At 39.8% G+C, this 27,911-nt stretch overlaps 1 protein-coding gene across 1 annotated transcript; it reads left to right on the forward strand.

The window, feature by feature from the left end:
• Positions 1–40: 40 nt before the first annotated feature.
• Positions 41–22,743, forward strand: LOC311041793 (uncharacterized protein; the record flags this gene model as incomplete). The annotated part of the gene is made up of 25 exons (XM_084052277.1): positions 41–61; positions 3,790–3,874; positions 4,244–4,285; positions 4,751–4,902; positions 5,520–5,666; positions 7,112–7,165; positions 7,402–7,455; positions 8,512–8,565; positions 10,859–10,912; positions 12,416–12,469; positions 12,943–12,996; positions 13,546–13,599; positions 14,226–14,270; positions 15,118–15,171; positions 15,516–15,569; positions 16,352–16,405; positions 17,510–17,581; positions 17,809–17,844; positions 18,592–18,636; positions 18,739–18,771; positions 19,326–19,472; positions 19,640–19,816; positions 20,828–20,918; positions 21,126–21,203; positions 21,732–22,743. 25 exons carry the CDS (start codon positions 41–43, stop codon positions 21,938–21,940), a joined length of 1,920 nt encoding a protein of 639 aa, XP_083908403.1. The 3' UTR covers positions 21,941–22,743.
• Between the last annotated feature and the right edge of the window lie 5,168 nt (positions 22,744–27,911).

A 27,911-nucleotide genomic window follows, 5' to 3' on the forward strand; every position in this document is an offset into this window, starting at 1 on the left:
TGAGTGGATTTTACATCACCAAATGGACAGAACCAGCACCATGGGAGTCTCCAGGGTTCAGGTAAGTGAGGATGTAGCTGCCAGAAACCAGGGCCATGGGAATTGGTCCTGCTGCTGAAGGTAGAGACAGGCCTCAAAGGGTATTCTGATTGAACATTCATTTGGGACCTTCTTGGTTGTTAGTTTTTGAGCCTGCTAAAGAGATCAAGTCAAAACAATTGATGCAACTGGGTCTTAGCATGGTTTATACAATTGCTCTCTGTTGGGCTCATGTTGAAGGCTATGTTTGTGTGTTGCAATTATAGCAGTGTCATTGTCTTGCTTTGTAAATTAGGAGATAACTTAATCCCTCAATAGCCATGCATTCAACTACACAGGAATATACACTGCTGTAAAAATGTTTATAGATGGCAGATGTTTTAATGTAATTGTTTATGGGAACTGGTTGAGCTTTGGTCCTTTGACCGAAGTCAAGACATGATTGACGCACATCCTGAAGCAAGGAAGGCTAATTTTAAATCAATTTAATTGACAATAGAATGAACATTTTAATTGTCTACTTGGTGCAAGTTAACTGTTAAAATATGGATTGAAAGAGTATGAAATGAATGCTTCACCTTACTGTCCCAGGGGACCTGCAGGTCAACATCCTTGACTCCACCCACACAAAGGATCCTGGGTACACACCCATACATACATCTATTGAATGCCCACTGTAAGCTGGAATAGATTTAGACTAAACTTACGTACATTAATGAGCAACATTCAAATTCTCCCAATCTTGCGAGTGACTTAGTGACTTTTATCCAAAGCGCGTTACAATGTGCATTACATTCACCTATTCAAACACACATTCACACACCAACAGCGGAGGAAACTATGCAAGGAACTAGCAGTTAGGGGTTCAGTGTCTTGCTCAAGGACAGACTAACCCAAGGGTGAGCCGGGGATAGAACCAGGGATCAAACCCACTGCCAGCAACCTTCATCAAAGATACAGTAATGGGAATTACAATGATATTATAATAACATCAAAGTGATTTGCCTGCTGTAATTGTTCAAATTAAATTCTCTACAGACAGCCCATATGAATATGTGAATGTACTGGACCAATCATTTCAAAGCAGTTATGTCATAGTTTGCCATTTTAAATACCCTACTTACAGAAAACAAAAACTATGCTATTTGGAATTCCCATTGTTGAAACCATGTCAAAGACCACCTACTCTCTCACAGAGGTGAGGCTGGGACCTAGCAGGTCTTCAAACTACTTGGGAATGTTCTGGAATGTGAGATGAGTTTGAGAACTGCAGTAGTGTGGTTGCATGCAGACAAAGAGCTCTCTGAGTGTTTAGATCACAGTGGATTCTCAATTGAACTCTAGCTGAAGTTGACAAACTGATGAGACAAGTGTACTTATAGTGACATCCCGCACATCTCTGACTGTGACTGTGTAAGATTGTGTTGTCTTGAAACATCATACATTTATTAGAAATACACATGAAGCAGTGGATTTGTTCCTCTTCTTACAGATGTGCACACACACACACACACACACACACACACACACACACACACACACACACACACACACACACACACACACACACACACACACACACACACACACACACACACACACACACACACACACACACACACACACACACACACACAATATATTGGACATGCATGCACTGTGAGTGCTTGATACAGCAGAAGGTGCTGCCGTCGTGGACCAAAGTAGCTATGCCAGAATTGGCCCCAGTACAAGTAGTAGTAGTAGTTTATTTTGGTCATAAAAAAGAAAAATACAATGCATTCATTTCACATATGGATTAGACCAAAAGGGTGCATGCTGAAGCCAATGGCTTATTTTGCCTATCCTTTTCACGTCAAAAATCATACGTAAAGAAAATACTATATAAAGAGTAAATTATACGGTTATAGTGTTACTTTATCATAATTAATATATAATTAACAATTTATAATTAATACGATGTCATTACATAGCTGATATTCCTTACATTAATAATTCACATTAATGTTCTATATTTTATTTATCTATTATTTTAGATTTATACAATTTTCAAAATGTGTTAATTAAGCTACACTTTTTTAGTTCATTGTCCAAGCCGTTTCATAGATTCACCCCTCTGACACATCTACCTTTTTTGTTGGTTCTTGCCATAGTCCCCTTAAAAATACCAAATCCCCTTAGGACTTAGGTTATACCTGCTCTCTCTAGACTCAAACAGGCCCTGGATACAGCATGGAAGCAGATGGTATGTGCCTTATACACTATGACTGCAGTATTAAGGTCAACAAGATCATGTAGTTTTAGGGTGTTTGATTGAATGAAAGTGGATTTGTTGGTGCGTAGTAGTCTGCATGGTTGACAATTCTGATGGCTTTCTTCTGGATTAGAAATATTGGATTGATATTTGATTTATAGTTGTTCCCCCACACTTCCACACAATACAGTATGTAGAGTGAGTTCTGGTCTAAACTAGCTTTCATTTTATACAGTATAGCAATTGCTTTGGATACGTTTGTTCTTAAGTTGTTTGTGTATGGTTTCCAGTTGAGTTTGTTATCAATTATAATACCCCAAAAATGATTCTCAAACTCTTGTTCAATTTCAACATCAGCAAACTTGATTTTGAGTTTGTTTATTTTCCTATTACCAAAGATGATGAATTTTGTTTTTGCTTAAGTAACTGTGATGAGTGGCGACAGGCTCTTTATGATTCACTCACATTTAGTGAGTGAATCATTTGCTAATTAGCATTAGCAAAGGTGGCCCAGTTTGTAGTGTAACTGTGTTGGCTGGTCATCATGATATAATGACCACAGCCCCTCTTATTTGACTGTTTATATTAACAATCAACAACACACTAACTTCGAGTGAAACTATTGACTACTACATTTTTATACCCCTTAAACCTCAGTGAAATAATCTTTCAGCACGTTAGTTCTGCCTCAAGCATGGAAAGAAAGTCCACATGTTAAACAACAATAACAGGCAGGGTCCAATAAGAGCGTGGCTCTGATGTTGATCTCTGACATGATGATGACGTCAGTCTTTTCCCATGGAGAGGCAGGTATTGCGTTGGAAGGCAAAACTAGCTACTACAGTGCCAAATATTACGTAATGACAATAAATGTGCATGAACTCAGTTTTTATTCCAATTTATTTCTGGCATATCGATGATGTCCTATTGATTAGTCAGTCATCTAAAATTTGGGACACGGTTTGAGGCAGTTCTGAGCCCAGTGTACTTCCATTGCTAAATTAATTAAAATAAAATATGAAAGAAAAAATAATGGGTGGAGGTAAGTTGCCATTTTGGAAGATTAGCTCCGAACAAACACATAGATACACAGACACACAGACAGACAGATACCTCTTATAAGATGGATAGGCTCCTTCAGAGCCACGCCATGAAAATAGTTTCAAGATTTGTATGTACATCAAAGAGATGTCACCGGAGTAGTGGATGGTTTGAAGATCTCTTTTCTGTAATGTTAGTATGAATTTGAAGTGACAAACTACTATGTATTAATTATTCTTAAAGAAATGGCCATTTATCACTGAGCCAACAGTAATCTGCTTCACCCCGAATGCTATACAAACATTAGCTGGAAATAGCCTAAATGGGCTAAATTAACACGTCCAATGGATAAAGACAGATTGCGTACAGTCAATATCTGCAAAAGCATTGGTATAAAAATCTTAAAATGTTTTTTTTTATTATTGCTGTGTTGTCTTTTTCACGTGTCTTTACAGGTGTCTGTTCCCTCGCTGTTGCTTGTGTTCCTTCTGTGTGCCCTCTCCTCTCATGCCCAGGATGAATACTCTGCTGACCACTCAGGTCAGTGCTTAGGAGATGTCACATGAAGAGCTATCTTCATATCACTAAAGCAAACCAGAGGCAGACTGTTATCATTCTCAGTTATATTTTATGAACTCTTGTATACTTGTTTAATGTGCTTTTTACAAAGGGCTTTGGAGAACAGCAAAAGGGCACAATGTGATTAACACATATCTATCCGAGGAGACGTGTGAACTGTGTCATCAGTGACATGGACTACATTAGGGGGGATTGGTTAATTGACTTTAACCAACTGCTAAAATAAAAAAATAAGAAAAAATAAGTAATTATTACAAAAATGCATAAGACCTATTCTGAACTTTGTCTGTGTGACAATAGACTCACTTGAGAATTTCTGTGTTCAACCAGGTGAGGAACACACCTACGAGGGCTCTGCCTTGCCACATCCAGGTGAACATCACAGCATTGTCTCACCATTTATGCTTATTTGAGTTTTCAAGTTAAATCATATAAATTGTACAATTGCATATAGCCTCCACATGGAGATTGTGGGACACCTGAGCAAGAGCGGAAATTATAGATTCATCTACCCCAAGAGGAATTAGAATTACAATAGACTTAGTCTGTCTTTTGTGCCTGTAGCCATGAAGATTTACAGCAAGGCACATGATGGTCGCTCTGCTCGTTCAATAGACTAATTAGCTAGGAAGTAACAACAATACAATAATGTAAGGACAATGTCTGACATGGTTACTCTGTGTGTATTCTATTCTTGTTATGATTTTTCCTGCACAATGCAGGTTTTTTTTTAGGGTGAATACTAATGGTTGAAAGGTGGTCCAAGTGTTTTGTACCTTCAGTATAGAGCTAAAGTGCACATACAGTCATGGTTCTCTCCTCTCTTCTCCTGGACAGAGTACCCACTGGAGCCCACCCAAGAGCCAGAGGACTATGACCCCTACGCACCGGAACCCACCCTCGTCACCATGATCACTGAGGATGAATACCCATACGCCACCACCACCGAGGCCTACTACGCCAAAGAGGACACCACCATGACCACTCAGGTAGAGGGAACAGAACACCCTGATATGCATAGGGAGGAGCCTGTCTCTGACCAGCCAAATGGACAGAGAAATTAGGCTATGATCATTGATCACATGACCTGTCCCATGATTGGATTAGAGAGGAATCCAATCCCAGTTTTCATGCACCAGTCTTATATAGACACATACTGTAGATAGACACACACATTATAGAGCTACAATGTACATGACTGTGTGTGTGTGTGTGTGTGTGTGTGTGTGTGTGTGTGTGTGTGTGTGTGTGTGTGTGTGTGTGTGTGTGTGTGTGTGTGTGTGTGTGTGTGTGTGTGCACACGCATGCATACATGCATGCATGCATGCATGCGTGTGTGTACTGCTATCTTTATGAAAACCAAAATGTCCTCATAAGGTGAGGCAAATTACAGAAAGTGATGTCATTGTTGCAGTTACGTTAGGGTAAATGTGAACATTAGGTTGATGTATTGTTGATGGTTAGAAGTTAGGGAATTCATGTACTAATTACATTTGTTGAATGTCCTCACAAGTATAGCGGTACAAGGCATGCTTGCAACATGTGTGCATATAATATGTGTATGTGTCTGTGCTGGCCCTCATGGTGTATTATCATGTCTTATCAGGTTCCATATGAGTACCCTCCAGCAGGTCCTGATACAGACTCCTCTGAGGAGGAGTCAGGTGCTGATGCCACTTTGGGAGAGGAGGGGCCCACAGACTGCAACTGTGAGCCCGGTGAGCCCGGCTTTGCAGGCTTTGCTGGACCGAAGGTAGTCACCATCTTAATGACATTATGAATGTGCTGCATTTGAGGGCAAGAATGGAAGTATTTTCTATGCCGTAGCCAAAGGCCAAGCCATCTAGTAAAGAGTGTCTGCACTGCCCTTTGTAACTCCATGTAGCAGAGAACAGATACACTCCACAAACAAACCGCACTGAAGCCAACGAGTGGTTCACAAGCTGCACACATGGTAATGTGCTATCAATAGCTAAAGATTTGACAGGGAAGCAACATCATTATTAGACTGTTAAGAGTACAGCTTTTCTTGTACTTAAAGGGCCATACTGGTGTCAAAACGTGTCTTTGTCTATTTACAGTTTTAGTTATATATCATACATAAACATAGAACATTTTCCTGTTAATCGATTTATTTTTAGATACTGGATTACATTTTCTCTAAAGTCATTAAAATGTTACCAAATCTGAGGGCGCTTGGGTGGTGGCGCCGCCTCAGGGGTAAAGTACCTGTCCCACCACCACAGCGTTTGGTGTTCAAATGCACTGCACAATCCAGTTTAGCAGTGAATCCGGTTTAGCCGAGCCATTCGGCCGTGCTCAGGGGAGGCTTGGGCTGGGCCGGCGGCTGTCAATGGGGAATGTTGAAGGTTGGAGTGGGACGTAGGTGCTACGTCCTCCCACTGGGAGGACATACCAGCAGTGCATTGTGTGGTGAGGAAATAAAGGGGGTAAAAATAATTGGCTGCTCTAAATTAAGGAAGATTACCAATTACCATTGGATAAAGCACTTTGAATTGCCTTGTTGTCTGAATTTGCTATATACAAATAAACTTGCCTTGCCTTGCCTTGCCTTGCCTTGCCTTGCCCTGCCCTGCCCTGCCTTGTCTAAACATCATTGTGCGGTTAATACATCATGGATGTTTGAATTTCATTCATAATAAATCAATCTTTTCTCCAGGTACTATTTTCAGTTAGACTTCAAATCAATCCATACTACACAACTTTAAAAAAGAAAATAGCCAATCAATTATATTTAGAGTGTTGGTTTACTAGCAAGTTTCAAATCTCTGCAAGTTGATTTTCATACCCTACTGCAATGAATGGAGTCCAGTGGTTTCCTGAAAAATTCAAATGCCTAGAAAATTGTCAACAGTAATCAATGTGAGTCATAGTCAGTGGGCTAAACATAACAGACCACCGGTATAGTCTGTAAATCTCAATTGTTCTATTGAACTTGCTCAAGTTCAGAGTAATAAAATATCTTGTATCCCAAGTGAAAGCTTATTCCAAGTGTGTGTGTATTCTTCACCGTTTATTAAACATTTTACTTTACCCTTTAAGTAAATTATTCACAATAGCGTGCAATCAATATCAATCAATTACGTTTTGCATCCTAGTTTGTTCATGATGGCTAGCTATCCATTTGATCTTTCAGTCTGTGTCTCTCTCACACATTTCACTTTCATATCATTTTAGGGTGGCAGGGGGCTGCAGGGCAAAACAGGCCTCCCAGGGATCCAAGGAAGGGAGGTGAGTATCAGAGACATTATTATCTACAAAGTAATGTTTAATCAATATGGAATGGCAAAAACCTATGACAAAGGCACATTGAAGTTTATGTTCTTGCGATACATTTTTACTGCCTCTACAGTACATACGGTACATTATTTGATCGTGTAAGAGGCGATTATAGTAGGCCTAATTTGATAATGAGTACATTGTTATGACATTATTAAATATAATGGTTGTTTTTGTATTGGTTACAGGGTTACAGGGGATTCAAAGGGGTCAGAGGAAGAGGAGGAGACACAGGGCCAGTGGTGAGAAAATCATACTATCCATCCATACTTCTGCCCATAGCCTGATATGGATGGATTCAAACTCAACAATGAAAACACAACTGTATGAACTTAGTTGTGTGTCTGGGATATGAAATGAATCTTGTTGGTCAGCGGTTAGCTTAACTAGCTATAATGTCCAGTAGTTATTAGAGAAAAATGATCTTGTGGGCTTGACTCTTCCCGGTCCCTTCCATGCTTAGCTAATTAGTATATTTAAAGGTAGGGTAAGTGATTTTCTTTGGTTAAAATAAGTGTTAAATAGCTCTATATTCTGATAGTACTCATTGCTATAGAGTGTTTGTTCAGTAAAAGGAGTCTCTTTGTCTCTCCAGCTCTTTATAAAACAGAAAATGCATTTTTGTTTCAGTTTCAGTTTCATTTCCAGTTTTATCCAATCAGGATAGAGAACTCAATCAGGATATAGATTAAACAAGTGAAATTGGAAGTTATGACACCAAGAAATGAGCAGGCAAAATTGGAACTGGAACACTATAAACATTAAGCTTAAAATGGGTACTTTCTCCTAATTGGCTGACCGGAAAATGTATTTTCTGTTTATTAAAGAGCTGGAGAGACGGGGAGACTCCTGTTACTGAACAAACACTCTATAGCAATGATTACTATCTAGAATATAGTGCTTTAACCTTTTAACAAAATACTTTTTGTTTTAACCAAAAAATATCACTTACCCTACCTTTAACTGATTCATTTAGTATCAAATCTTCAGAAAAAACTCTGCTTTCTTTATATGATTAATAGTAATTTTGCTATGCACTGCAGAAAGAAAATAGTTGAATCAGTGTTTTTTTCTGGGCTGGATTATGGAGATATTTAATCTATGAATGAGCGGCTGCTGTGGATGCTATCTATCAATCAGCACTGAGACCCTGTGACCGTTCTAACACTCACCATTATGGTGAGACTCATTTATATTACGGTTGGTTGATGTGACACACAGACAAAGATGCAGCCACAATGAACATCATTTAACAAAGCTTTTCTTCACTTTGTCCTTGTGCCCTTTTGCTTTTGTAGGGAGACAATGGTGAAGATGGTGGAGATGGTGGCTCTGGTTTCTCTGGAGGCATGGTGAGGAGTATACTGGAGTATACTGTCTACTGCACACTTTACAAAAGCATAAGGATTTTCTATGTGTCTAATCAAGGACGTCACACCTGGAGATACTTTTAAACGTGTTCTTGTGTTGTGTCTATTATGGTGCAGTCTCCCCACAGTTTGAGATTTGAATGTGCTAACAGAATGACACTTCCCTTTTAAGAGTGTTTGAAGTTGATTCTGCTCTTAAAGGAACGTTTCACCTTTTCAAGACATGGCTCTGTATATGGCTAGCGGTCTAATAAGAGTGTCTGTCTGTTTGTTTGCCTGTCTGTGTGTGTGTGTGTGTGTGTGTGTGTGTGTGTGTGTGTGTTTGTGTGTCTTATGCACACGGCCAGTAGGCCAAAGACGTTCTTTTTCTCATATGTTTTATATTTTTTGAAAAGTTGAACTTCATCCCCATATAGTACTCGGTACCACTCACACCCAAAGTGAGCAAATGTGCAGCTGGATCCTGGACTTTCTGTCAGAACAACGAGAAGTGGTGAGGTTGGGGTCTAAAACCACGCACAACTACTCCAGTTTATTTGTCATGTTTGCTGACAACTCAACAGTGATAGGCCTGATTACGGATGACAATTAGACAGCCTACAGAAGAGAACCTGACACAATGGTGCCAAGACCAAGGAGCTGATAGTGGACTACAGGAAGAAAAGCAGAGAGCACACCTCCATTTACAGTACATAGAAGGTGTTGCAGTGGAGATCGTCAGCGAGTTCAAATTCCTGGGAGTGCACATCACTGAGAAACTCACTTGGGACGTTCATACTGAATGGCTTGTGAAAAGCACAACAACTCCTCTACTTTCTCAGGCGACTGAGGAAGTTTGGCATGTGCCCCAAGGCCTTTGAACCTTGAACCATGAACCTTGATATATGAGTCCTCACTAATGCTCACTATAGGACGGTAACGTTCTGTCTACACGCTCTGTCTCAGAGGTGGGCAGTGGATAGCTCGGAAATGTGGCTGCTTATGACATTGTCAGCGGTAATTTCAAACAAGATTTCAAACTTTATTTTTACGCCATGGCGCCAAGGAGGTAAGCCATCTTGAAGAGTGTTTGTATGTACAGTATGTATGTCCTCCAAATTTGCATTTCCAAACTATCCACAGCCCACCTCTGAGTGGACATAAATGGTACCATCTTATACTGAGCATTAGTGAGGACCAATTACATGAACTTGCAAAGGAATATTTTTCAAGAATGCCAGACTTTTTCTTTGAAAAGGAGAAATTACCTAGACCGCTGCTTGTGATGTCATCTGACCTCCGATCCTGGATTGGTGTTCCAATCCAAAGTGTTACATAAGAACAAAATGGCCGCTGTTTGAATATGGCCTTGGATTGGAAACCTTGCCCAAATTGTTAGTCATAGATACATCATAGACGACTGCTGTCACATGCTGGCTGTTTAGACCCTGTCTTGTTTAGTTTCCATAGAGAATCTTTAAGTAATAAGCATTGCTGTATTTCTTTCCATTCAGGGTTGGAACATTAAACAACACACAGCTCATTCCCCCTATTCAACACACTTACCTGATTTACCATAAATCCTAACGGCAGCAATTTTATTGTTAATATAAAATATAAAAGACAGAGTAAGAAGGTACACACACCTTACAGTAAATCAATGCTGTTGTTCATATAGATCATATTATTGTAAGTCATTAAAATACTTATTACATCATTACATGTACTGTTCACCTTGGTCGGAATCTCCCGAACTGTGCCTCTTAGTCCTTTAAATCAGCTATGATGTTTAAATTTAACAGTTCTCTAAATATCAGTTTTGACCTAAAGTTGACTTGTTACTGTCTACTGTTCAGATGTTTTTGCTTAGATACAACACACCAATAGGTGGCAGTATGAGCCATACAGTATGCACCATATGCATTAGTTTATTTTCCTTCCTCTTGCATTCTCTGCCTCAGCCTCTCTCTCACACATTGTTTCATGAGGCTAGTAATCCAAGCATTCTCAGACATCCTTAATGGTGACAAATAAAATACCCAGTGAGGTCAAACAAAACATTTATCCATCCATCCGTCTATGAATTGAATACCAAGGCCCTCATTGGAAACAAGTCCGCAAGGACTTTTATGAACGGACCTGTTAGACAAAGTATTTTAAATGTAAATGTGTTGTTTTACATTTTTTGCCTAATAAAATATTCAATCAATCCATCCACCCACCCACCCACCCACCCATTTGTTTTTGGACATTCTAACTCTGTCACTTCAACCTTTATCTTTCTGTTGCTAACAAGGGGGTTCCTGGAATTCCCGGAGACCCAGGTGTTGGAGGAGTACTAGGTCTGAAGGTAAATACCAGCATTTCAGCCCATCACTAAACCACACACATAACAGACAACAGCACCGATATGAGTTCTTGTAACAGTATGGAACATGTATTTGTGTCCGTCCCCCCCCCCCCTGTCTTCCAACATGTATACTGTAAAGCCTAGTTCTTATACCATAGTGGCTCATACCAGTTCAATAGCAATAGCAATCCAAATTCATATCCTGCATTCTTCACAGGGTGAGATCGGTATGGAGGGACCCCGTGGAGGAGTTGGTGCTTACGGAGATCTAGTAAGTACATGCAGCTTGTGGTGAATTAAGAGTCCCTATAATGAAGTGCCATCTCAGCCAATGAGTCAGCGGTACCCACAACAGTTTGAGCCCCCTTGCCTTCACGGTAAAATCCTCAGGCACAAGGTGGCATTCAGGAAAATCCTCAGTGTTCATTTTCCTATTTGTAACTCTGAGACTGTACACATGTAACCAAATGGACCCTTGGGGGTCCATTTGGTTACATTTGTACACTCTCAGAGGTAAATCGACACAAGGATTTTACTGCGTACTCACAAGGTCTGTAAGGTTGAGTTAGTCACACTGTATATGACCTTATGATAGCATCATAGCATGCAGGGGAAGTCACTGTCATAATGTTCCACAGTTATACAGGTAGTCAAACTGTGTCCACTTTGATGTTTGACTGGTGATTTTGCTGATAAACTTGACAAATGTCATATCATCTGCCCAATCCAGAGACGTATATTTTGTGGCCACTATACCATTTCTGTTTTATGTGATAGACACAAGACAAGAAAATGAAAGCAAGATCCATGTGGTAGTGTAACACAAGTCACTGGTCAAATTATGATGTTTTTTCTGTGGTAATTCCATCTTAAATTGTTATTTGGCCAATTATTGTGGCAAAAATGTGTTGCAAATTGAGGCAGATACATCTTGGTTTTCTGACATTTAGCCTCCCTGCAGATAGATGCTCAATGTAAAAGCATTGTTGTTACCCTTTAAATAACTTCTTAAAAATACATTGATGTGTTTTTACAATTTAGGCATTTAGCAGACACTCTTTAACCAGAGTGACTTACAGTAAGCAAGGTAAACACATACATAAAAAAATCAGAGAGACAGTGTAGTGCCTCAGTAATCGCCACTTTCAAATAGGATAGGTAAACCAAGAGCCTAGCATCAGTCTAAACATCCATACTTCCATATGTCTAATATATTGTACTGAGAATATCTCCTATATAACAATGGCCTCCTAGGATGACCAAACAAACTTGGTATATGATAACATCTAGGGAAGGAGGTGTGTTGTGTACCAAAAGTAGGTTACTTTGACCCTAAAACCCAATCACAATCACTGCTACTGTACATCTGGTGGGGGCTCTGGGTTGCACTGCAATTCTGGTTGGTAAAGGTCACATAGTTATTTTCAGGGTGATATTTAGAAATTGCCCCTACAGGTTTAAGCTGTCTAGTCTTCCTAACACTGTGTATTTATTTTATTTTAGGGCTCTCGTGGTGCAGTTGGGACCACTGGTAGTAAGGGCGGTAAAGGCATCAAGGTAATTATGAGACGTTTGATTGCAAAATGTAAGTCCTGATATCACAAACATGTCTTTATGTTCTTCACAGTTACTCTTGATATGTTATGAAATTAATATTAACCACTTAAGCCCTACTATATGTTGTTGTACGGTGAATAGCAAATTAGCCCATCTACAACCTTGTAGATCTGCTATTTTTAAAAATCTTTGAAAATGTTTGCTTTGACATTTCCAAAATAGGGTTGAAAGTGGTTAGTTAATTAATTATTTTTTATTTAAATATGAATTCGAATTTAGTGACATTTCCATGCCTAAGCAACAGATCATTTCAAGTGGGTGAAGACCTACAGTATATTGTTGTAGTATCTCCTGACATAAACACAAAGTTTAGCTTGTGTTGTGTGTTTTAACGATAAACCTCTGAGTTAATTGTTAATGGATCTGCATTCATAGTTCTAACATTTGCATTATTATGTTAACACTACCTACAGGGATCACAAGGTGTCGTAGGGAAACAAGGCCCTCAGGGACGTGATGGAGACAAGGTATGTCAGATGTTTATCAACGTTACCTTTATGATGCACAATACCTACATGGCCTTTAGTTTTAGCAATGTCCTAAGTGGTCAACCAGAAGTTACTACTTCGACTGAATCTACTTCATGTCAACCCCAAAGGAGGTATGTCTAACAACCCCATGATAAAACAAAGTTCAGCAACTTGTCTTGCAAAAGGCTGAAGCACAAATGGGAGTATTTATAGTAGTCTGTATTTATAGAATTTGAAATGGAATGAGCTTAGGCTCAAGTGTGATCAAACAACTCTGTTCTGAAGACGAATTTACGCAACAGTGTTGTGTGACAAGTTGTTCACCATGAATAATGCTCAACATTTTTTTTCTAAAGTGTGTAAAAATTAATGATCACAAATGTATGCTTTCAAGGTATACTTTTTTACTTTTTATATGGAAAACCACAATGGCAGATATTGGTCTGATACATGTTCGCACTCATTCCACTTTCAAGAAGACTGACAACCTGCTAAAACCGATGGAGGAAAACACCAAACATTCTTTTTATGTTCTGTCCCTCACAGGGCCAGATCGGAGCACCTGGCTTCACGGGGGATCTAGGGGATCCAGGCTACACCGTAAGATTTGACTCATCTCTTTCATCTCTTCTCCAGTACTACTTTATTAATGTACTCTGTACTGTATACGCTAGAAGTATGATGGTTTTACTCTGGACCTAATGTTCTCTGTCCCTACTGTAAGATACACTGTCATTTATTCAGACCAGAACAGGAACAGTAGGATCAACAAGGGTCAGAATCAGACAACTTTATTGTCACATCACAGGTTTACAGGTGTAAAACAGTGGGTGTCACTGTCTATGTTTCCATGCATGGGATTCTTAGGCCTGATTTATACTTAGTTGTGTGCCAGTGTCCTATTTTCTTGAAACCCTACATCATCAGACGTTTTGCCTATTTTGGCCCCCTGACCTGAGAATAGTTTGACACACTTCGACTCTTTATTCATGTATTTAGAAAACTATGTACATGATGTGCATGAAACGTGTACTTGTCATGCTATGTTTGAGTGTACTTTTAGAAGTATATACTAAAACATTACTAAATACGGGCAGCTTTTAGCTCTGTCTTGAGTGCAATTTAATTGAAAGCAAAGCACTCTTCTATAACATTCTTACAACTCTAATTCTGAGAGTTGAAGTGCTAATAATCTGAATTTATTGTTGGCTGTTCATTCCTGACAGGGCTATCCTGGACAGCCAGGAGGCAGAGGAGGCTCTGGGAAAAAGGTACAACCACTCACCTCACCATTCAAAGTGTGGCAGGGAATTTTTGTTTTCCCTTCAGACCTTACCTAAAGCCTACAGTTAAGAATTGTTTGTAGATTGACACAAGCGGAGATGAAATTCTGTTATTTTCCTTCTTCCCGCAGCACATTATAAGAGTTGTATATTCCAGTCATTAGTAGAACAACCATGTGTAGTGATTTATCAATTTGATTTATCAAACCCCAGTCTCCCACTTGACAAACCGACGCACAACCCACCGTGCCAATAGAGCTGAGCCCGAAGGGCATAGTTGTTGTGGCCGCGTCTTGTCTTGGGCACTACATCCTGAATACATTCCTTTTTGAGTAAAGTGGGGTTTCTTGTACAAAAGCTTGATTGAAGGATTTCTCATAGTGAAGTAACTGTAACAAGTAAAAGTGAAAGTATGCTTGATATATATTGAAATAGAAACTGAAACAATGTCTTTCATACATGACTTGACTTGTGTGTTGTGTATCTAGTGTATGGGGCATTCCATTTGGGTGAACTTTCGAAAATGAAAATGAAACTAATTGTTCGCTCGTGTCAAAACAAAGTATTGATAGTAAACCCAAAAGTCAGCATGCTTTAATCTTGTTTTACCCTTTATTCCTAAAGAGTCAATATCTTTGTTGCTACAGTACAACCATAGAGACTATTTTACTGCCCTTTCATAGATAATTTGGTCAAAGTCTTTATCTTGTTCAAAGTGTTTATTTGAAGGTGAACAAGATATCTGATAATGAAATGCATCATTTGTTAATTTTCAACCCCCTTCCTTTATCTCTATGTCCTTATTTTTCCCCTTCACCCTCTCTTTCTGTCTCAGGGTTCCCAAGGCCTCGGTGGCCTGCCAGGTAGTGATGGGGAGCCTGGGGAAGATGTGAGTAGATAGACCAGTAATTCTCACCTTTTTTTTAATTTCAAGGACCCCCAGTTTTATATGCATTAGTGCCACTGACCCCCATTCAATACATTTTTTAATCTCTGGGACCCCAATCGAACACTGTACAATCCTCAGAGTTAATTCAAATCTGAGAGTGTACAAATGGAACCAAATGGCCCTGTACGCTCTCAGAGTTACAGACCCGTAAGGGAATCCTGGGCGTCCCCGGAACCCAGTGAGCTTGATGATAAAAAGAAGAAATATATGCACTCTGTAGAGACATCCAGACTATTACCCAACATGTTGTATCTCTGTTCATCCCTGATGTTTTGTTTTACCAGGGTCCTATTGGAGTTCCTGGTGTTATGGGGGAGCCTGGAGTATTTGGAACCAAGGTAAAGAGACAAATTTGGTTCCACTGTTTCCATGTGTAGACTACATACGCATGTGCATACTGCTCTTACACAGAGAATGATATAATAGACTAATTTAAGCCTACAGATGTAAAACTATATAATAATCCTCGGACCCAAATCTGTGTAAAGCCTAAGATCTACTTGGGGTAAAGCAGGGTACTGACTAAACATCTGCTGTTGGCTGGTGTTGGTGACAGATGATGTCATTCTCTCTAGAGAATGACATTACCTTGCACCAACACCAACAAATACGCGATGGCCAGCTCAGTACCCTGCTTTTCATCAGTAGATTACAGGCTTCACACAGATTTAGGTTTAGTTCCTCTAGTAGGGAGTAGGGTTTTCCAAACACTGAAATGTTTTGTTTCCGTTCAAGGATTCATAGGTATAACATTAGACGTGTTTTTTTTAGGGAATATTCACACTAAAAGATTTACTGTATATTGAACGTCATGAGGTTGAACAAGAAATTCCATAACAGACTTGTGGTATATATGGGTGCTTATCTGAGGGCCTCAGTTGATCTACTGTAGCTGTAGCACATTGTACAATACATTAATAACACCTTCATATGAAAGACGTGTAGGATCCACTACCCATAATGTCTTTTGCGATGACCATTTGCACTATATTAGGTACTATTGTCCTCCTATCACAGTACAGTATATCTTTGTGCCAATGTCACCAGTTCCTATACAAAAATTGTACTTGGTGGTTAAAGTGATTGTTATGATACTGAAATAGTGCACGGTTTCTTGCAGGGCAGCAGAGGGGATCGTGGAGTGAAAGGACCTCCGGGGAGAGTGGGTTCTGTGGTGAGTGGGGCGGGGGTATGGTGGTTCTGTCACATGACATAAGACTCATAGATTCTGTCAGAGAACTCCTGAGGCCTTGTTCGACAATGGCAAAAGCAATCCCTGGTGTAATTGAGGTGTTGTCCTTGCTTACCTTTCTAAGTAAAGTTAGTGTAAATTCTTTGGTGATTTTTGCCTTTTCTTGATACTCTCTAGATACTGCATCTAACTGCACAGCAACATCAACACTATATGCAGAACTCAGATTTTAGGGTAATGAGGGATCCCCCTATGGTTTTAAAGTTCCCCTGAATTGAACCCACAATGTTTACTTGCTAACTGGCATGTCTTTTCATGTGGTGAGTTTTGTGTAGGCGAAAGAATACTGTTAGCATTCAAAATGAAAGGGAGAACAAACAGGGAAAGTCCCTAGAACACTGTAATGTCTGTGAGATAAAAAGGCCACTCAGACATGATGGACCGAGCAAAGATAACCTTTACATGTTTGTGATTGAAAAGTTACTCACTTCCGGTGTAATAAAAGAATGCATATGAAATCACTATTGGCTAACAAAGTATCTTAGATTTTTGGTGATTATTTTGAGGGTACAGAAAATACAATAATTCTTACACAATTCATATCATTTGATGGAGAGGGGAGATATTATCTAATCTGTTCAATGACAAAACATATAGAATCAATATTCCTTTGGATGCATTATTGTTGTGGTTGTTATTATTATGTTTACTATTATTGGTGCTATTGATGGGAGCATACCTAGGTTGTTCCCTCAGCCCAAAGACAACCATAACCCCAACCACAAACCTAAACTGAGGGAGGCTGACCCCCTATATACACTATAACCTTCGTCTTTACTTGTCGTTTAGCCCGTCTGTTCATCGATAGCTTTTTGAACTCAGTAGTGTATTTGTGTTTATGTTTGTTTGTTTTAGATTGGTTTATTCATCACGTGAAACATATACAATGAGAATAAATATTTATGCTACAAAGTGTTAATTCTTCCCATCTTGTGTATCTTCTATTTTATTTCCTATGCTGTATCTTATGCTATTGATGACAGTCCATGTAAATTTGTCTCTGTTCTATCTACCCATCTATCACAGGGGCCTCAAGGAGGACGAGGAGATGCTGGAGTACCAGGGAAACCAGGACCTAAGGGCCTGCAGGCCCAACCTGTGTGTATATGTACTCTATGTTTACAGTATATATATCACTCACTCAGTCACACATTGAGTGAGCTCCCCAAAACCTTGTCATCACTTTTCCTCTTGTTTCCTACTGAAAAGAGATTTTTTTTCCTTTTCTTTTTTTTTATGATACAGGATAAAGATTTAACTTAACGTCAGGTAAAGTATGTGTTTAATTAATGGTGCAATTAATGGAATAAATCTCTTTTTTATAGGGGGCTAAAGGAGAGACAGGGCCTGATGGTCAGACGGTAAGTTCTTATTGAAACTCCTCATTAAAACAGCAAAACCATGTTACAGTAACTAAAACTAAAGGATCTCTGCCTTGGATTCAATAAATCATGGAGGGTTGTTCATTGGAAGTTAGTCTATCTTTACAATGTAAGAAAAGAAAAGAAAGGGAGTCTCCTCGTGCACAATAATTATATTTAGAATTAGATTTTCTTTTGTATTCAAATTAAACTGTGACACTATGGTCACATAAATAAACATGATACATAAAAAGAGGAGTGGAGTTGGTTAGAGAAACCTAGATAACAAAGTCATCAGATGTAATTATTTCACTGAAGTGAATTGCATATTTGGGTGTCATGTGAATTGGGCGTCTATGATCAGCAGTTGTTTATTTTGTTTGGTGTCTTCCTCGTGCCTTAAGTCATATGTAGTTTCCTGGTATTCATGACCCAACTTCTCCATTGTCTTTATTATCTATCAGTCCATCTTTGTGTCTGTAAATCTAGCTGCAAGTCAAAAGAGTAGTTGGATAAAGTGCAGGTATAAACTTTCAGATACTACACGTGAACAGTGGAAGCATTGTACTGTACATCACAAGAGAAACCTAGTGGAATGTCATCTGTTGTTACTAGTATTTACCATGCAGGGGCCATTTACTAGTCATGCGAATCAGCATGTCACCAGTTGTTTTGTGACCTGCTTTGTGGTTTTATTCCTCGTGACAACTTCCTCACTCATTAAAGGCTTTATTTGCTTTCCCTTAGGGTGCAGCAGGGAAACGGGGCATCAAAGGTGTGAAAGGAGAGAAGGTAAAGTAATAACATCTCATTGACTATCTGTACAGTACAACTATGATATTCTACTTCCTCTTTCCACAGCTTTGTTGTTAATCAGTGTTTTCTTCCTCATAGGCAGCCACAGGCGACCGTGGGGACAAAGGACAGGTAATTACTATATTCTTATTTTTCACCATGACGCCATTAGAAAAACTACGTTACAGATTGAGATCTTTGTTCCTATGTGTTATTTCAAGAGGGGAAAATGCAACTGTATTGGTAAGTTACTGATTAGAATAACGTAATTAAAATAACCTACTGTATGTTAACTTGTACAGTACAGTACTGTAGGTAACTTGATAACTTGACAACAATGATGGCACTTGTAAAGGAGTATATTTTAGAGGTGTTGAATGATAACGTTGTCCTGCAATGGCTCTGCAATGGTTTTCTAGATCTAACTGAGAAAATCTAATGTAGTTGAAGTCACTGTTGAGATAAAGTGGAGCACACTGCTTCTATCAAGGCCTCGGGCCATTGGCTAAAATCAGGTGTGCTCTGCAAACAGGATTGCTCTGATTTTGAACTGTTTCGAGATCAAGAAACTGAGAACAGGTGGCAGTGAGGAAGAAGTTAGTAAAGGAACTTCATGCATTCCTTCTCTATGGCTTCTTCCTCTTGTTCTCCCCTCTCCATCTCTTGTTGTCCCTTTCCTCTGGTAGCATGGAGAGAAGGGTTCTCTTGGTCAAGATGGCATCCCTGGCCGGATCGGACCCCCTGGCATCCCAGGGACTAGAGGAAATTCCGGTCCAGGTGGTGACCTGGGTGTCAAAGGCCGTGCAGGAATCAAAGGCATGCCAGGTTCCACTGTAAGTAATGTTCTCAAAACATATTCGTCTTGTGCATCTCTACTGAAAAACAAAGTCTTGTTTGAAAAAGTGGTGGACTGTAAAACTACAAAATATTTTTGTAGCAGTTGTATAAATGATTATGTTGGCAGATGAACTGATGAAGTGAATGCTTTCTTCCCACTCAGGGTCCAGGTCTGAGTGATGAACAGGTGCTCCAGCTCTGCAAAGGGGTTGTGACAGCTCAGATCTCACAGTACGCTGTCTCCATCAGGGCTAAGTGCTCCCAGGGCTGCCCCATCAACAACCGAACTCTCATTGGACCACCAGGATCCAAAGGCCCATCTGGATCAGCAGGCAAACCTGTACGTTACCCAAGCCTACATCTGAATTAAATAGAGCAGTTGTATAGATCTTTTATGAGTAAGAGACCACACCTCTACTGAAGTTTTAATTGTCAATTAAGCAAGAATAAAATGAGCGAGTGCAGGCAGGGTGAGGTGAGGAACCCGGGGAAGGATGACACTCAGGGTGGGGGTGTAGTATCAGGACCTGGCGACCATCGTTGCTCTGTCTGGAGTGGTATGTGGTCATGGCTCCTTCACTGCCCCCCGTGGGTTCCTAGGGAGAGAAATAGAGAGAGAGAAAGAACTGAGCAGAAAGGAGGAGGTTGGGGGGTGGAGGACGTGAAGCATAACGAAAGGATGAGTCAAGCAATCACACCTGTGTATTTATACGCTGGTGGCTGTGATAAGTGGAGGAAGTTGTTAATACAGTGATGAACCCGGAGTGGTTCTGATAAGTACAGGGTGGTTTCTACTCCTGAACTTGCATTATCAAATTCCTTACAATGCACTAGACCCCTGGGAGGTCAGCTTCCACATGTTATTTAGGGCTGGGTATCGTTCAATAATGTTCCTATATCAATACCGATTTGATACATTGATTTCGATACTGGTTCCTGAACAATACTTTTTCCGACCATTTTTTAAAGGAAAACTACATAACACATTGAAATTATGATACAAATCATTATAGAAAATAAACATAGTGTATTTAACATAACTTGAACTCGTCTGTAACCTTTGACAAAAAAAAAAACATTTGAGTACAAACACAGGAAATAAATGTAACCCAGTACAGAACCTTGTGGTCCAAACGACTAAGCGGGGCAAGCAAAGAAGAAAAGAAAAGGGGTTATTCAGCCTCTAAGCTCAAAGAACTTATTACTGCAAGGTTACCTGTTAGTGACCAAGGAAATATTATTGTACAAGAGTACATGTTGGATATTACTATTAGTATACATTCATTGACTTAACCATAAGAGTGGGAACATCAATGGATATTTCTTCCTCCCCTACGTTCCTATGTGTCAGGGCAAAGCAGGTAAAGCTGGAGCCAAAGGAGCCAGGGGTGTCCAAGGGGACAGAGGATTGGATGGTCAGCAGGGTGCACTGGGTGAAAGAGGTATGTCCAAAATTAAACTCCCTGACACTGAGGACCAGATCTTCGCTGTCGGGTGTAAACCTTGTAATGTATGTTAAAGTGACAAATACTGTCCATACAGTATCATCTTTTTATGTTTTTATGCAGGGTTTCTGCCCGCCAGCAACGACATATAGAATTTGAATTATATACTGTAGATATAGTTGTTGACTGTGTTTTTCTCAACAGGTTCCAAAGGAGGTAAAGGTGCCAGGGGAGATTCTGGTAAAGGCTTGCCAGGACACGATGGACACCAAGGCCTCAGAGGTGTGACACTGTTCTTATACACAATGCACAAAATGACCTTACTGTGGAAAAGAACTTATGCACCTCAACCTTGACTCTCCTATTATCAAGCAATAACCTAGGCAATAGGCTACTGTAGGTTTAATGGTTTCTGGAGTCAGGTGTCCTTAAGCTAATGTTAGCTATGGAATTTAACTCACTTTATGACCAGAGTGCTAATATTCAAACTGCAAAGTCAACTAGCTCAGCGGGCTAAATGGCTAAGAAGTTAACTTGAGAGCTGTTCCACACAAATGTTGTTTCCTGTTTCCTGTGTGAAAGCTCAAGGATAGGATAACACTTTATTAACCCCCAGGGGATTTGACTTACAATTTAACAAAAGGCAAAATTTGTGAAAATAACCTCTAAGAAAAGTGGGAGCAGTTTCAAAACCAAATAGTCTGTTGATAAATGGAACAAATGTATAGGCTTTCCTCTCTGGGGTGCTTTCAAATGGGTGTATTTTGCAGGTCCACATGTCATGTTCCATTATGGTTATTTTCTCCCCAGGTTTGCCAGGCCACCCGGCAGAACCCAAAAATGGCATGGCAGGGCCTCGTGGTCCCCGTGGGTTCCCAGGATCAATGGGCACCCCTGGCATGGCTGGGAATGCAGGAGTGCCTGGATTTTGTGAGGCACGAGACTGCAGCATTCACGCACCAGTCCTACGCAAAGAGCAGGGCCTGGTGAAGGGACCCCTCAGCTCCTCCCAGATCTAACTCCAGACATGATGCTTGTGCTGGTTATGAGGGCTGTTCTGTTGCTTCTGGGCTTTGGAGAATCATCTCATTGCAACATCATGGTTTGTTTCAATAATTTTCCAGGTGACTTGGGAAGTGACCTTGACACTGGGTTTGAATGGAAACATGCTTATATTTCAGACTCATGTCCAAATATGTTTTTATATTGGTTGGGTTTGGAGGGGAGTTGTGCTGAGTTCCTTGGGGTGCTCAAGTGCCGGGCGGGTATGGTGAGAAATGCTGGACTCTGTACAGAGAATAAGCCATCGGAAAGGACATTCCATCTAAGCCAGACAAGGCTTTAAGTAAATTTGATGTGTTAGATTTTTATGTTTCTGCCAAAAGCTGTGTTTCCAGTCAGACCAACTATGCTTGAGAAGGCGACAAAAATGATCCTTCATTTCAGTTTTTTGTTTTATTTTTGGTTCGAAAGTGACAACAAAATGAAAATAAAAATGCAATGTAAATATTTTTGTAAAGTATCTGAAATACATGTACTGTGTCTGGAAAAAATGTTTTAGATAAATCATCTTAAATTTTGTAATATCAGTCTTCAGTTTATTGTTTTAAGTCTTGAAAACCCAAAGCAATAAGCTGGGCATTTAAGTAATTTTCTCTAGTGAATGTGTTTGATTTGTAAAAGACAGAACTGTTACTAGACAGATACAAACCAACAAATCATATCAGTATTGAAATTGCATTCAATGATCTGGACAGGTAAATTGGCAGTGCACCCACCTCCTCCTATACTGTCAGTGTGATATTGACCAAGATATTTACATCCTGCCATACTGGACCAACAGCTGAAGATTCGTTTTTTACCAAGCAGCTCTCATTAAATAATTAATTAGGACACAAAGGTCAAACAAGTAAAAGTTACAAATAGTACTATCTTCTATTTATTAAAATGTTTGATGGTTTTCTGTTTATTCCACCTTGTTGTATTCATGTCCTTTTGTTTATTTGCTTATTTGAGATGAAGCTTTTTAAAAGTTTAGGACTTGGTACATAGTGGTATTGATGTCTTGTCAATTGAACTACTTCTTCTTTCGGCTAATTCTCCTCAGGGCCCTTCACTCTTCACTCTCTTCATCTGTTAACGTTTGTATTGGTTCTGTTTTCTGCATATTCCTTGGTCACAGGTGGCCACTCCCGCCACCTGTATATCAGTTGAATTACAAACGTGGTCGTTAGACTAAAAGGAAGTTATAACTCCTTTTTATTATCTTGAAATGTTATCAATGAGATGTCCACGTCCCTTGCGGCACACTGTCAGCGCAAAAAACCCGGCAACGCCAGGCAAGCTGTAATGTGGCACAATTTGCACAAAGCACACATTTTCTGCTTGTAACAGATGAGGGCCATGCAGTAATGTTTCAAGCACAAGGTTTGGGGGGTGGGGGGGGGGTTATCATACAGTATCAAGATCAAGATATTCAATTTCACACATCTTTTCAGCTGGAGAAGCCTAGTGACAAATCATTGTCTCTACTGAGTGCAGGTTGTTGTTGTTGTTCAATCATGGCGAAGCAGTGAATTTAGCTGAAACAATCTTATTGCTGATTTTGTTAATGATTTGTTTGGGCGATTCTGTTTTGGTTGTTCCACAGTTTGTAAATCCTGTGTGTGTGTGTGTGTGTGTGTGTGTGTGTGTGTGTGTGTGTGTGTGTGTGTGTGCGCGCGCGCGTGCGTGTACGCGTGCGCGTGTGTAGAACATGGTTGGGAAAAGATTTAGCATATATGCTCATGCAGCAAATGTGTAAATAAAGAATAAAGCTAACCAATTATGGACAGAGCAATCTTAGAGGTAACATCACTATACTATATCAAAAAAATGAAAGGTCTATACTATAGCATACCATGATGCCCATGTTGACATTTTTGTAGGCTACACTGCAGAGGGAGCTGAACAAGCACACATGAGTGTTCTGATGTGAAAATGATGACAGTTGTCTGGACGAAGTCTTCTATGACTTTAGTGTAGCCAACGTTATGCCTATTCCCCACAAGCTGCCAAGGTGTGCTTGAGGCACCATTAATGTGACCACTAATTACATGAATAAGTTTGACGTTGTAGTAGCCACTGCTTTTACCTGCACCTCAGATGATTTAAAAGAAAGCTGTTGAGCTCAACATGGCATAAATTTGAAAGTGAAAGCTTTTCAGGATGGCAATGGCATGTATTCCAATGAAGTAGCCTACAACTATGACTGCCAGAATGAAATATGCACTAACGTCAAAAAGAAACAGATGATGCAATTGTCTTGCATATAAACGTAGCATACTGGACTAGAAGGTTAGTGGATACATTAGACTGGAGAATCCAGAGCCTAGTGTGTCTCTTGCAATATTCTAATCTTTAATTGTAAATATGTCTTCATTGCACTGGATCTTGTTATTTTCATTGTGTGAGTATTTCAATCTAAAGGCCTCATGTCGAAGAGTTGAAGGAAAAAAAATGTATATTCTTAACAGACAGTGAATTGTTTTCATCAGGTATCTGTCACATTGATTGTGTGGCTATTAACAACGTAGCAGAGACGACATGTAACTGTGGAGAGGATTGTGTGTTGAAATGTACAGCTCATTACATAAGTGGGGTCCACCATCGTTCAGTGTGGTATAAGGTAAGTCCATTTTAAAATAAAATAGCCTACTGATCGTATTGCTGATCGTATAAATGCAATGTAAATAACGATATAGATATGGTGTCAGACTACATACTGTATATATCACCCATTATTGAGAATTGGGAGTTTGGGACAAATCAGGGACAGTTTTTGCCCTTTAAAGTTGTGTCCAAGATCGTTGTCAACTCCGCCAGATTTCTACAAAAACATGATTTAATCAGGCATAAACAGGTTTAGGTATATCCTAAGGTCTGGTCGATTAATCAGCGCCGATATTTGGCTTCTTTTAAATAATTGAAATAGGCCGAATTGAGTTCTCTTTTTTAGGCATTTTTTCTTGCGATTCTGTTTTTTTTTTTGAGTACCCATATAGTGATCGACCGAGTATGGCTTTTCAGTTGCCGATGCCGATGCTGATATTTAGAGAATAGGGAAGGACTGATGATGGCCAATCAATAAACAATGATCTTTTTTGGGGGGGCGGGGGCTTCCTATATTAAAATCGACTAATGGAAGGGCCGGGCTAACCTCGCATCACCAGTCTTTCCACCTCGGAGGAAAGCCTGGTCTGCGTTACTAAAGACCCATATGATCCGGTCTAGGAAAAAAAGAAAGAAAAAAGAATCCTCTTTCCGGATTGTCGCGATCCGGTTTTGCGGTGCAGCTTTGTTTTGGTTCCCCAATCCCTATTTAAATGGAATAGAATTTCTCCGTGGGATAATATGGATAATACAGACGCTAAATAGTCTCCGGAAAGTACACTCACATTTATGTTTAAAAAATCACACCCAGTGTGAAGTGGGCGGTGTGTGGTCATCACAACATGACTCGCTTTAAAAAAAAGGATGAATTACTTTTTTTAATGTCCATACTGCTATTCATAGGGTTGCACATGTGTCATGTGTTTCGCTAGCCAATCACAGTCCTGAATTTGCAAAGTCAGCCAATCACATTACAGTTAGTGGTGATGACACTAGCTGTAATGTGATTGGCTGACTTTGCAAAAGTATCGATTTGCATTAACAATGGAAGGGTTAGGGGTATACAAATTTTTTGGTCGGTGTCCAAAACTCACTTATAGGGGACGGCTACACCGCCCCAAAAATCACACCCAGTGTGAAGTGGGCGGTGTGTGGTCATCACAACATGACTCACTTTAAAAAAAGGATAAATGACTTTTTTTAAAGTCCATACTGCTATTCATAGGGCTGCACATGTGTCATGTGTTTCGCTAGCCAATCACAGTCCTGAATTTGCAAAGTCAGCCAATCACATTACAGTTTGTGGTGATGACACTAGCTGTAATGTGATTGGCTGATATGAAAAAAGTATCGATTTGCATTAACAATGGAAGGGTTAGGGGGTACACAAATTTTTTGGTCGGTGTCCAAAACTCACTTATAGGGGGCGGCTACACCGCCCCAAAAATCACACCCAGTGTGAAGTGGGCGGTGTGTGGTCATCACAACATGACTCACTTTAAAAAAAGGATAAATTCCTTTTTTTAAAGTCCATACTGCTAGGGCTGCACATGTGTCATGTGTTTCGCTAGCCAATCACAGTCCTGAATTTGCAAAGTCAGCCAATCACATTACAGTTAGTGGTGAGGACACTAGCTGTAATGTGATTGGCTGATATGAAAAAAGTATCGATTTGCATTAACAATGGAAGGGTAATGGAAAAATATTTTTATTAGGTTTTATTAGGATTTTAGTAGGACGGACCTATTTTGGGGTGAGACGTCTTTCCGGTTTGTCGCGATCCGGTCGCTCCCGACCGGATCATATACCCGAAAAGGAATGCTGCCCAGGCTAGGGCCGGGCACGCCGGTGGGTGGACCTCTGACGTCACTCTGACTCAGCCATAACCATATAAGGAGTTCCCAATGCAGCTACGCCAAAATTTGTCTAACCTCAATGTGGCGTCATGGCATCACGGCAAACAAATCAGTCAGCTCCATATATGGACACAAAAGGGGGCATTCCCATATTTGGGCATATACTGATGACATCAGCGAGCTCCATATATGTGTGTTGTGCATAAAGGCTCCTGCAAGCTACCAAATGAGGTGGTGAGATAGGGTGACCACCGGTAAAATGGTAGCATGCGCCCCCCTTAAAAGGGGGGCGCATCTTTTTTTTTGTCTGTCTGTAAAGGGTAAAAATAATTGGACCTATGAGTTTGTTCTCCTGATTGGATCCTGACCTGAAAATATATTTGCTGTTTACTAAAGGCCTGAAGAGATGGGGAGACCCCTGTTACTGAATACATCTGTATAAATCAATAATTACTACTAAAATATAGAGCTATTTAACACTTATTTTAGTAAGAAAAGAAAATCTGCACCTTTAAAGAGCAATAAATAAATAAAAGCACATGAATAAAAGAAGAAGAATAAACAGTCAGTTTTAAAAGCAGGACTTGATGGTGATGGTGTGATAATATCCCAGATAGGTGAGGATGCCTCTCCTCAACTGAACGGGCTCTTGATGAGAAGTCTTCCTAATGGCACCACTCAATGGTACGTTGGTGTGGAGCGAGCAGTGGAACTGTGGGATGACTCTCGGGATATCCTTCTGCAAAACCTCACATGCAAAGACAGTGGCACATACAAGTGTGTCCTGTCTGCACCAGTGGGTGAACAGAACCGGGAAGGACAGGTCCACCTCACTGTAACAGGTACTGATCCAAGACACTTCTGTGTCGGTATTTCCCTGTAACTTCTGTTGTCTGTTGGCTCTGCAGCAACTGATGCAAGGAGAAACATTAACCGCAGTAACTTGAAATGGTTTCTCCATTCACAGGTTGTTCTTACAGTCCATCAGACGACAAGATGGAAGATGTTTACCTGGTGATTTTTGCTATAATTGTGGCAATAGTGATATTCTACACACACTTTGTAAGTTGTTATGAGGTGTCAAATCACTGTATATTTTTTCAATCCTTCTTTTGTTCTTTTGGAGTCAGGCTCCATATAAAGACCAAGTCTATAATGCATTTTAAACATATTTATAATGCTTTATAATCTGTTAATTGTAGTTGTAAGAACTCATAATACTCATAATGCTTCATAATACTTTTTGTATAGTATCTGAGTTTGTTATACAGTGGCAGATTATGATGCATTACAACTAAAGTAAAGTATGTTTATAATGCTTTATAAACATCCAAACTGATACATCAAAAAATAAGTGTCCACACTGAGGTTTTCAGATGCATAAAGGTTTATAAGTATTTAATAATATGTAGTGCTTTGGAAAGTGAAACCTTCCTCAATCTTCTTCCTTATGGTAGACTGAGGAATATTTTACAGTTACATT

This window comes from Gymnoscopelus microlampas (genome assembly GCF_963454915.1).
Source record: "Gymnoscopelus microlampas genome assembly, chromosome: 3".
NCBI classification, from domain to species: Eukaryota; Metazoa; Chordata; class Actinopteri; order Myctophiformes; family Myctophidae; genus Gymnoscopelus; species Gymnoscopelus microlampas.